We start from the raw sequence: 12,595 nt of genomic DNA, 5'->3' as shown, positions 1-12,595 counted from the left end.
ATGAGATAATTGACAGAACACCTCTGTTCCGATTCACCTAAATCAGGGATTACCCAAAGGTGTGGATGGGATATGGAGGGAGTACTGCTGGCAGTGCAATGATAAACCAGTATTCCTCTCATACCATACTTTGAGAAGCCTTTTAATGAAACTACAGGAAACATCTGTGAAGTTTAACTTTTAATCCCAACCATTGTGCTGGATTAATTGGTATATTATCCATTTGATGCATCTAGTTTGCTACAATGAATGTACTTTATAGATGTGGGGTGGTAACAGTTTAGCAGTATTATTGCTACGATGTCAATCCAGAGTCACAGAGTCAGAGATGTACAGCATGGAAACAGACCCTTTGGCCCAACCCATCTATGCCAACCAAATATCCCAACCCAATCTAGTCCCACCTGCCAGCACCCAGCCCATATCCCTCCAAACCCTTCTTATTCATACACCCATCCAGATGAATTTTAAAATGTTGCAATTGTACCAGCCTCCACCACTTCCTCTGGCAGCTCATTCCATACACGTACCACCCTCTGCGTGAAAAGGTTGCCCCTGAGGTTTCTTTTATATCTGTCCCCTCTCACCCTAAACCTATGGCCTCTAGCTCTGGAATCCCCAACCCCAGGGAAAAGACTATCTATTTATCCTATCCATGCCCCTCAATTTTGTAGACCTCTAAGGTCACCCCACAGCCTCCGACGCTCCAGGGAAAACACCCCCAGCTGATTCAACCTCTCCCAGTAGCTCAAACCCTTCAACCCTGGCAACATCCTTGTAAATCTTTTCTGAACCCTTTCAAGTTTCACAACATCTTTCCGATAGGAAGGAGACCAGAACTGCACGCAATATTCCAACAGTGGCCGAACCAAAGTCCTGTGCAGCCGCAAAATGACCTCCCAACTCCTGTACTCAATACTCTGACCAATAAAGGAAAGCATTCCAAACGCCTTCTTCACGATCCTCTCTACCTGCAACTCCACTTTCAAGGAGCTATGAACCTGTACTCCAAGGTCTCTTTATTCAGCAACACTCTAGGATCTTACCATTAAGTGTATCCTACTAAGACTTGCTTTCCCCAAAATGCAGCTCCTGACATTTATCGGAATTAAACTCCAACTGCCACTTCTCAGCCTATTGACCCATCTGATCAAGATCCCATCGTAATCTGATGGTAACCTTCTGAGCTGTCCACCACACCTCCAATTTTGGTGTCACCTGCAAACTTACTAACTGTACCCCTTATGCTCTCATCCAAATCACTTATGTAAATGACAAAAAGTAGAGGATCCAGCACCAATCTGTGTGACACTCCACTGGTTAAAGGCCTCCAGTCTGAAAAACAACCCTCCATCACCACCCTCTGTCTTCTACCTTTGAGCCAATTCTGTGTCCATATGGCTAGTTCTCCATTTATTCCGTGAGACCTAACCTTGCTAAATCAGGATCCAATGGGAGGACTTGTCGAACAACTTACTGAAGTCCATATAGGTCACATCTACCACTCTGCCCTCATCAATCCTCTTTGTTACTTCTTCAAAAAACTCAATCAAGCTTGTGAGAAATGATTTCCCACGCACAAAGCCATGTATGACTATCCCTAAATCAGTCCTTCCCTTTCCAAATACATGTCCATCCTGTCCCTCAGGATTCCCTCCAACAACTCGCCCACCACCGATGTCAGGCTCACTTGTTTGTAGTTCCTTGGCTTGTCCTTGCCACCTTTCTTAAACAGTGGCACACCACGTTAGCCAACCTACAGTCTTCCGGCACCTCACTGGTGACTATTGATGATACAAATACCTCAGCAATCACTTCTCTGGCTTTCCACAGAGTTCTAGGTTACACCTGGTCAGGTCCTGGGGATTTATCCACCTTTATGCGTTTCAAGACATCCAGCACTTCCTCCTCTGTAATATGGAGATTTTGCAAGGTGTCACCATCTATTTCACTACTTTCTATATCTTCCATATCCTTTTCCACAGTAAACACTGATGCAAAATACTCATTTCGTATCTCTTCCATTTTCAGCGGCTCCACACAAAGGTCACCTTGCTGATCGAGACTGGTACAGTTGAGAACAGAAACAATTCAAACAGTCAGGGCAGGCAGGGACAAGGTAGGACTAATAAATTAAACTGCATTATTTCAATGCAAGGGGCCTAACAGGGAAGGCAGATGAACTCCGGACATGGTTAGGTACATGGGACTGGGATGTCATAGCAATTATAGAAACATGGCTCAGGGATGGGCAGGACTGGCAGCTTAATGTTCCAGGATACAAATGCTACAGGAAGGATAGAAAGGGAGGCAAGAGAGGAAGGGGAGTGGCATTTTTGATAAGTGATAGCATTACAGCTGTGCTGAGGGAGGATATTCCTGGAAATACATCCAGGGAAGTTATGTGGGTAGAAATGAGAAATAAGAAAGGGATGGTCACCTTATTGGGATTGTATTTATAGACTTCCTAATAGTCAGAGAGAAATTGAGAAACAAACTTTTAAGGAGATCAATATGCAATAATGTTAAAATAGACCCAACACAGAACCATTGATCAGACACGTGAAACCATAAAGACCTTGATCACTGAGAACTCTGGTGCCAAATGTGAACTCTTCAAGTAGCAGGTAAAAAGTCTCCAACACACAACTAGAATTTATTTACAGCACAGGAAGAAATGAGACATGCTAACCTTTTAATGCACACCAGCAAAGAAAACATCTTAAATCGGAGACTAGTTGACATGGTTTATCTAAAATTTAGGCTACTACTGGTTCTGCTTCAGTGGTGAAAGAAAAGAACTCAATTTTTTAAAACCATTATTCTTCTTTTTAAACTGAGAAACTGCACAAATTTATAGAAATGGAGGCTGTTGGATGACAATTACTTTACTACTTATTCAGGGTTCAGTCCTATCCCTTTCATAGACTCCTTTTTAATTAGTAACCAGTCAATGAACCACATACAAACCATTAAACGACCAAGTTCACTTGCTTCAATATTCATTATTTTTCTCATATTCCTCCTCCCTCTGACCAGTTAAAGTTGGCATGCTGACCCACACAAGTATTTTTTTGTCAAGGAATGTCTGAATACAGCTTAATTCAAAGCTCTGGATTCTCCACAGAGACTATTTCCACACTGAATACTGATGAACAATCACTTGGGAGCTGCAGCTCAAGATGGCCATGTTGTCAATACTCAAGGAATGGCGAGGGGAGCAATTACAGGATTGAAATGAGTAGATAGTGCCGATACACTTATTCAAATGAGATAAATGAAGTTCACTGGTTCAGCTAGGATGTTAAGAGGTTAATTTGTTTTGTTGACCTTCAAGAAATGGGATGCCCTGGGGGTAGGGTGATATGTTTCTGAGTCTTTCAGGTACAATGTAAAAAAAAGTTCTCCTATTCATAATCAATAAGAACATTGCAGTTAAAATTCTGACCACATCCTGTAGTTAAAAAAACAATTTACAACAAATCTGGCCATTATGGGGTGGTTTCTGGAGATGATCAGGTCACACTGCACTGTCTTGAGTGGCATGTGACTATAGGGGAGTGGCTGGGGGTTGTCTTGTGGGCATAACTGACAGTGATGTGAGATTTTGTACAAAGGAAGAACTGGTTCCTTCGATCAGAGAGCTTCTCTTGACAAGCTTCGCAAGCATTGCAAAGAGTATTAAGCGATCCTCCAAACCTTGTACTTGCTTAATAAATTTTGACTGTTCACAGAAGTTGGCATGCTGCAGTTGCATCAAGTGTGTAAGCATCTCAAGAAAAAGAACCTAACTATAGCCCTGACCATTAGGGCATTTAGTCCCATTCTCTACAGTCTGAGGGAGGCTACCCCCTTCCAGGATAAAGGCAAAACATTAACACACATCTGAAGAAATTAACTTACCTTCATTCTGCTCAAATTCATCCAACACTTTGTCCAGGTTAAATGCCTCAGCCTGGAAATAGTTCTCCATTTGCCAATATTCACTACCTGCACAATACCCTCAGTCTATCTGAACCTGTTAAGATACAAAAAAAACATTCCTTTATCAGTATCAATGTTCTATTCACTTATGAATCAAGTTGATCTAATCTGCTGTTGCTTCACATCAGTATCTACTTCTTGAGCTTCAAGTTACATAACACTTTACTTTTAAATTCCTAACCCTCATTTTCAATCACTCCACAATCTCACAGGCCCCCACCTTATCTGTGAAATTACCTTCAGCCTCAAAAAATCATCCATTCCTCCAATTCAGATCTTGGGCATATTCTATTTTAATTGTTCACAATTGGTTACTGAAGGCTCAGCAGCCTGGGCTGCCAAAGGGGGAACCTTACCAAGCAAAAGACAACTTTGGCAGCAACTGGTGTGAATGGCAGGTTTGTCTTCCCACCCCCAGCATATTCCTTTTCATCCTTTGATCTTGCCATGAAACCAGCAACACACTTGGGTAGTGAACAGCCAATTAAGACAACCAAAACCCCACTTGAGTCATTTACAGAACCGTAAGCATCACCCTGCTATTGGACATGACTCCAGGTTAGGGTGTTCACTTCATTAATTTAGTGGTGCTGTACTCAAAATGATTTACAAAACGGCACAAATCAAAATGAGCACTGTTTTGCCAAATCTCATTCACCAGGAAATATCAAAAGCTTGATGAAATTTCAGTGGTCAGTGATTCCTATGCATATGTTCCACAGCTATTCAGAAGCACTGCACTTTTCACTTTACCCAGATTGATAGGAGCACGACTTCACATTCAGCTAAATTCTGTCATTTATTTTAAAAGATGTAGAATCCACTGTGGAACTACAGCCTCAGGGATTATAAATATTTTGTGTAATTTGAAATCCTCAGTAGAAAATTAACACATTATGATGTTAGAGCGTTCAGGGAACCGGAGTGTGCTGTTGCTATGGATAAGCAATACTGAATGCAAGTCCTCTAATTCATGACCAAAGCACATGAGCTGCAGTAGCTCAGATGAAGTACATGTCTCAGTACTAGTTATAAATTACAAAAATATATTATACAATATATAAATCTGTCAATTCATAATGCAAACTTTAATAACTAGATACTGAATGATACTGCACAACCTTATTGCCATTTTCTGATTGTTGGCATCTTGGGTATCATTCAAGTGTTTAAATGGGGTCACATTACAAAGAGTTTGAGAAACACTGCTCATTGTTTTGTCACTGGTGTAGTAGTGCTACAACTGAACGAGAAACCTGGAGGAATAATACAAAAGAACTATGGAGATTTGTAACAGAAACCAGAAGTTGCTAAAGAAACTCAGGAGGTCAGCAGCAGTGGAACAAAAAAGGTAAAGTTTCAAATCCAGTGACTCATCATCAGAACTGTTAGTAGCAAAGCAAAACATAGTTATGTTGAAATCGAATTGAGGGAGGGGGTTACACATCAGTGGACACAGATATGAAAAGGAGCAAGTAGAATATGGATAGCAGGCCAAGATAGAAAAGCTGAATAAAAGATAATAAGAACCAAGAGTGAGGAAATAGGTTAGCTATGCTAAATTAAAGCCATCTCAATGGGCCTAGAAGTACATGAGAATGGGGGACTATGCTAAATGTCATAACAGGACCTGCTATAAAAGGTGGGTTAAAAAAAAAATGAAAGGATGGAATAAAACCTAGAGACCTGGGCTAAGCACCATGGAGATACTGCTTCAAACCCCACAACAGTTGCTGAAAGTTAAAATTTAAGTAATTCTGCTGAGGTGACGAGAGAAAGAAAAAGTGGCTATCAGGATAGTGTGACAAAGGAGGATTGAAAGAAAATGATGGGTGCATGTGATTTAAAAGAGCAGGCAGCTGCAAGTGGTACAGAGGGTGGGAGAAGAGGGAGCTGACAGATAGGCGAAAGGAGATAGTATGGAAGAGAAAAATTTGGACCCGTCATCAACAAATAAATGCTCAACTAACTAGGAGCCAGAAAAACTAAAAAAAAAATCACAGATAATGAACACATGGCAAATGAATGTGTAATGTTAAAAGGGACGCTCTAGACATTGATATAATAAAGGTTTAAACTGCACTCTTTGGGTGGGGACAACAAGAATGCAAGTCACCCATACCCAATTACACAGTAATTTGCTCCTACTCTCCCACTTGCTACTGTCAAGTTAAACTATCGCTTCCATTCAGAAATGCTTTCTGGCCAGAGGTATGTCGGACCTGCATTGTGTTGGGAAACAGTCAGGAAATCGTCTGCCTGATGATTTCCCAAGATTAGGCTATTAGCATTTGCATTATCTCAGAGGATGATCTCATACTGCTACTATACCTGGGGTAACAGGTGATTGTCTTGAATGGCATGTGACTATGGGGAGTGGTCAGAGTACCTGTAAGCATGGCCAACTGACCTGTCTAAAGGGGATGTGTTTTCTTCGTTCAGGGCCTCACTTTGACTCAACCTTGCATGCCGGGAGGGAGGGAGGGAGGGAGGGAGGGGGGGAAAGAGCGGAGGGGGAGGAGGAGAGGAGGAGGAGGAGGAGGAGGGAGGGTCACCTAGCTCATACAAGCTTCAATAAACTTTAACTATTTGCAGAGGTTGGTGTGTGTGTGAATTGCATATCATGTGCAAAACCTCGGAAAAAACCTAATAAATGTGGAATCTCTACTTCAAGGTTGCATACATTCAAAAGCTATTATATGGAGAAAATGGTTTTATAATGCATACAGTTAACAGCAGAATTAAAATCAGGAGACTGAAATCAGGAGATTTGGGTTTTTAAAAAAAGGTAACAACCACTCAGTAAAATCTTCTGGTTTTGCTCATGTGCAATGGAAATACATTAGTTTGAGAGAGGTATGCTAACTGACATACCTGAGACACAAACCTATTTTGAAAAGATGGTTACTAAATTATGCCTAACGTCTTATGCCAATTTAAATACTGTAGTGTCCAAACACAATGCTTTCATTAGGTTTTGTAGCTTTAGGTTTAAGAATTGATAATTGCCAAAAGATATTGATAACTTCCTCTGACCCTGCTTTTGAGTGTTAAAATACTTAATCGGCACAGATAAAGAATTAGGTGACTGTATCACTTAATAATGATGGAGTTAGAGAGAGTGAAAAAAGGAGGCCCTGAAAACCTAAACTTAGTCACTGAAAATCAAAAACTGATAGCCCTCAAGAAAATTTCAAGAAAAGCTTAAAAAAAAACTACTTTCATCCTGCAACCTTGACTTGGTCTGGCCAACATGTGGTGCCAGACCCATGGCAGAATGCCCTCAAGTGGATCAGCAAGCCACTCAATTCCAGGGAAACTTGGAATGTGCAACAAATTATGGCTTTGCCAGTTGTGCCTACACCCAATGAAGCAATAGAATTTATTCTAAATCAAGAATATCAAAACAGATCCATAGCCACTATGCCATTTATGCCTGATGGTGCAAGCATTTGTCAACAAGTCTGTCAACATATAACGCTTTATGTTTTTGAAATAAAATGTAATGTGCTAAAGGTATAGGTAGAAATATATAATTAATTAACATTTAATCAAACGTGAGGCTTAATATCTGCAACATGCTTCCCAGTACTATTTTTCTAATGTTAATCTTCCATTTACTGTTCCGAATCTAATTCTAATTTCAACTTTGTTAGTAAGACCTATGACCTGCATTTCCTCCCCAGTCTCATTTTCCTTTGGCAGTATTCAAGCGAATGGCTGTTACTTGCAAACATTCATGCCAATTATGACAAAGCTAAATGTGTTAAGCTCTCAAAGCAGTCTCTATCCAGGAGAATTCTCTATCCAGGAGAAATATCCAGGACTTTATACTTTCAACGGTGTTTCTCGATCAATTTAGTTTTGTTAACCTAGAATCCAAATGCACAGTACTTAATATGAATTGCAAATTACACATTCACTCCAACTAAATTAAAAAAAAACTTAAAACCTAATCCATATCAAAGTAAATGCTATTAGGTACAGAAAAAAAAAATTCCAATTTCCAGCAAATTCACCAGAAACATGTAACAAACCTTGTAGTTCAACATGTGTAAGCATATTCATTGTAAATTGTCATCCATCTAAGGCACCTTTAAAAACAAACTATCACAGGACATTAATCTCTGAAAGAACTTATCCAAAAATCAGTCCTTAAGATTCTCAAATGCTGTTGAAATAAACCTGGTTAGAGACAAAAAAAAAATCACAAATGCTGGAATCCAAAGTAGACAGGTAGGAGGCTAGAAGAACACAGTAAGCCAGTCAGCATCAGAAGGTGCAGAAGTTGACGTATCAGAAGAAGGGTTACACCCAAAACATGGACATCTGCACCTCTTGATGCTGCCTGGCTTGCTGTGTTCTTCCAGCCTCCTGCCTGTCAAAATAAACCAAGTAGTACTCTTGCCCTCCACTTGGCTCCAAATGATGACTTGGCCTTCTTGATACACAACAATTTCAGTGACTTAAGTTAGCTAACTGTCTCAAATCAATAAAACAAAATCCTAAAATTCCACGGTCCTGAGCACAAAGAATATTCCCACAGAATTAGCCCAGTGATGTTTCTAAAACTTAGAACTTGGCATTCTTTCAAGAAGTTTACATTGAAAAGAATTCTAGAAGCATCATCGGGCTAATAGGAATATTCTCAAACTATCTTCTACTTGGAAAAGGGTATCAGACACTTGGGGACATCAGCACCTCAGAACTATATCACTGTTCCTTCACTGCTGTCCCCAACTCCCTCCCTATCTACACTGTTTCACCAAGACCCAAGGACTGCAGAGATTCAAGAATGCAGCTCACTACCATCACCTCCACTTCAAGGGCAATAAATGTTGCTCTCAGAGATGTCAACAGCCCATAAATGAATAAAAATGCTATAACACTATTTATACAAAATCATTCTTTCCACCCCAATTACAACTGAAGCAGAGTAGCCTTTAACGAGCACAATGCAGAATTTATGATCATGGAAATGCAGACTGTCTTTAAGGAAGCAACACCTGCAGCCATGGTTTAAAAAAAGGGACTAAGTCATGTCAATAATAGAAGCCACGTAAATCCATCAGTAGAACCTAGAACAGTTCCAGCATAGAAGAGAGCTTTCCATTCCACTGTACCCATGCCGACTTCCTGCAAAAGCAACTCACTTAGTTCCCCTGCTTCATGTTTCTTCCATAGCCCTGGAAAATTTTCATTTCAAACAAAAAAAATTAAGGAGAATCCAAAGGGTTTTTACAAATACATTAAGGACAAGAGAGGAACTAGGGAGAGAATAGGGCCCCTCAAAGATCAGCAAGGCAGCCTTTGTGTGGAGCTGCAGGAGACGGGGGAAGATACCAAACGAGTATTTTGCATCAGTATTTACTGTGGAAAAGGAGATCGAAGATATAGAATGTAGGGATATAGATGGTGACATCCTGAAAAATGTCTATATTGCAGAGTGGGAAGTGCTGGATATCTTGAAATGCATAAAAGGTGACCATGACCTGATTGAGTATATCCGAGAACTCTGTGGGAAGCTAGGGAAGTGATTGCTGGGCCTCTTACTGAAATATTTCTATCATCGGTAGTCACAGGTGAAGTGCTGGAAGACTGGAGGATGGCTACCGTGGTACCACAATTTAAAAACGTGGAAAGGCAAAGACTGATTAGGGCTAGTCAACATGGCTTTGACATGGGAAATCATATTGCACAAACTTGATTGAGTTTTTTTTTTGACTCAAAAAAAAGAGGACTGATGAGGGCAGAATGGTAGACGTGATCTATATAGACTTCAGTAAGGCATTTGACAAGGTTCCCCATGGGAGACTGGTTAGCAAGGTTAGATGTCATGGAATACAGGGAGAACTAGTCATTTGGATTCAAAACCAGCTCAAAAAGGTAGAAGACAGAGGGTGGTGGTGGAGGGTTGTTTTTCAGACTGGAGGCCTGTGACCAGTGGAGTACCACAAGGATCATTGCTGGGTTCACTACTTTTCAATCATTTCTATAAATGATTTGGATGTGAGCATAACAGGTTTAGTTAGTAAGTTTGCAGATGACATCAAAATTGGTGGTGTAGTGGACAGCGAAGGTTACCTCAGATTACAACAGGATCTTGATCAAATGGGTCAATGAGCTGAGAAGTAGTGGCAGATGGAGTTTAATTCAGATAAATGCGAGGTGCTGCATTTTGGGAATGCAAATCTTAGCAGGACTTATACACAATGGTAAGGTCCTAGGGAGTGTTGCTGAACAAAGAGACCTTGGAGTGCAGGTTCATAGCTCCTTGAACGTGGAGTCGCAGGTAGATAGGATACTCAAGGCAGCATTTGGAATGCTTTCCTTTATTGGTCAGAGTATTGAGTACAGGGGTTGGGAGGTCATCCTGCTGTTGTACAGGTCATTGATTAGGCCACTGTTGGAATATTACATGCAATTCTGGTCTCCTTCCTATCAGAAATGTTGTGAAACTTGAAAGAGTTCAGAAAAGATTTACAAGGATGTTGCCAAGGTTGGAGGATTTGAGCTGTAGGAAAAGGGCGAATAGGCTGGGGCTGTTTTCCCTGGAGCAGAGGCTCAGGGGTGACCTGATAGAAGTTTATAAAATCAAGAGGGAATCAGCACGGAAACATGCCCTTCTTCAGTCCAACCCGTCCATACTGACCAGATATCCCAACCCAATCTAGTCCCACCTGCCAGTACCTGGCCCATATCCCTCCAAACCCTTCTTTTTCATATACCCAATCCAGATGCCTCTGAAATGTTGCAATTATACCAGCCTCCACCACTTCCTCTGGCAGCCGATTCCATATACGTATCACCCTCTGAAAAAAAAAAGGTTGCCCATAGGTCCCCCTTATATCTTTCCCCTCTCACCCTAAACCTATGCCCTCTAGTTCTGGACTCCCCCCACCCCAGGGAAAAGACTTTGCCTATTTATCCTACGCATGCCCCTCAATTTCATAAACCTCTGTAAGGTCACCCCTCAACCTCCGACACTCCGGGGAAAACAGCCCTTGCCTCAATAACCTCTCACTATAGCTCAAATCCTCCAACCCTGGCAACATCCTTACAAATCTTTCCTAAACCCTTTCAAGTTTCACAACACATCTTTCCAGTAGGAAGGAGGAGACCAGAATCGCACAAAATATTCCAACAAAAGTGGCCTAACCAACGTCCTGTACAACCGGAACATGACCTCCCAACTCCTGTATCAATACACGGGCCAATAAAGGAAAGCATACCAAATGCCGCCTTCATTATTTACCACGTTGACTAGATTTGGACAATACTCCAATAAAGACCAAACAAATGCTTCATTCAGATTATTTATGGCAACATCCTTGCTTTTGTCCTTGCTCTATCCACTTAATATCAATAGGAGGTCCCGCAATTAAAATTTAAGTGGGGAAAAAAGGTTATATTTATCTAAATTTAAGAACAAAGTTTAGCTTAAGGCTGCCTGATTCACTACAGATCCATCTTAATAGAATCTCATACAAAAAGATTACATTACAAAACTAAAAGCAAATTGAAAGCTAAACCAGATTTACTTTTACATAAAACAAATATAACTTGAAAATCAAGGATCAATCTAGCAACGGTACTTAAAATTTCAACATTGTGGAAAACTACAAATCCAAAATGGGGTCATTTTCTAAAATTTGTTCACACAATGTGAGAATCACTGGCTGTCTGGAACTTACTGTCCATCCCAATTGTCCTCTAGAAGGTAGTGATGAACCTTCGAGAATTGAACTCCTTGGTGTTTAGGTAGACCCCCAATACTATTAGGGGAGAGTTCCACAATCTTGACCTAGCTACAGTTATGAACAGCGATGTAGCTCCAAGCAAGGTGGCATGTCACCTGGAGGGGAACTTGCAGATGGTGGTGTTCCCAAGTAACTGCTGCATGCCAGGTGGAACCTAAAACTTCAGGATTTCCAGTCCTTGAAATCCAAGTGTCTTTTAGCTTTAGCAAAAGCAGCTAAAAAGCATCTGGATGGGTATACCAAAAAGGAAGGGTTTGGTGGGATATAGACCAAATAATGCCCAATGGGACTAGATTAATTTAGGATGTCTGGTCGGCATGGATGAGTGGACTGAGAGCTGTACAGCATAGGTTTGATTCCATGACTCTGTCTTGTTCTAGATCATGTTCTGAGCAGGAATAGTTTCTCCTTGCATATTCTGTCCAGAATCCTGAATGTTGAGGTGCCAGTATTGGATTGGGGTGGACAAAGTTGGAAGTGACCCACAGCAGGTTACAGTCCAACTGGTTTTTTTTAATGTGTGAGCTTTGAGTGTTGTTACTTCCACACAGATAGCTTGTGGGGCAGGATCTCTGTCTTAGGATCTTGCTTCACTAACTACCCAACAAAAGAGCAGCACTCTGAAAGCTTGCACTTTCAAATAAACCTGTTGGATCACAATCTGGTGTTGTGATTTTTAACAGAATGTCTTATGGAGCACTTTTTTTTAAAAAAAGAAATGCATGGATTTCTTGCAGGTGTGTATATTATAAGAACACTTCCACAGTCACACTCGGGCGCCTGTGCCCACTGCACCATGACAAAAACTTCAGTGGTCATCAAAATATATTCCACTCAGCCTACATTTTACC

General features: G+C 40.9%; 1 protein-coding gene across 2 annotated transcripts in view; it reads right to left on the bottom strand.

Moving 5' to 3' along the window:
- LOC140479920 (zinc finger FYVE domain-containing protein 9-like) overlaps nt 1-12,595 on the bottom strand; it is a 118,823-nt gene that overhangs the window by 73,547 nt on the left and 32,681 nt on the right. For both annotated transcript variants that reach the window (XM_072574297.1, XM_072574298.1), the window contains exon 2: nt 3,904-4,018. In XM_072574297.1, coding sequence (XP_072430398.1) covers nt 3,904-3,973 — 70 coding nt within the window. In that variant the 5' untranslated portion in view covers nt 3,974-4,018. The remainder of the gene's footprint in view (nt 1-3,903; nt 4,019-12,595) is intronic.

This window comes from Chiloscyllium punctatum, chromosome 7, assembly GCF_047496795.1.
Source record: "Chiloscyllium punctatum isolate Juve2018m chromosome 7, sChiPun1.3, whole genome shotgun sequence".
In the NCBI taxonomy this organism is placed as follows: domain Eukaryota; kingdom Metazoa; phylum Chordata; class Chondrichthyes; order Orectolobiformes; family Hemiscylliidae; genus Chiloscyllium; species Chiloscyllium punctatum.
This window is presented reverse-complemented; position numbering and strand designations above follow the sequence as displayed.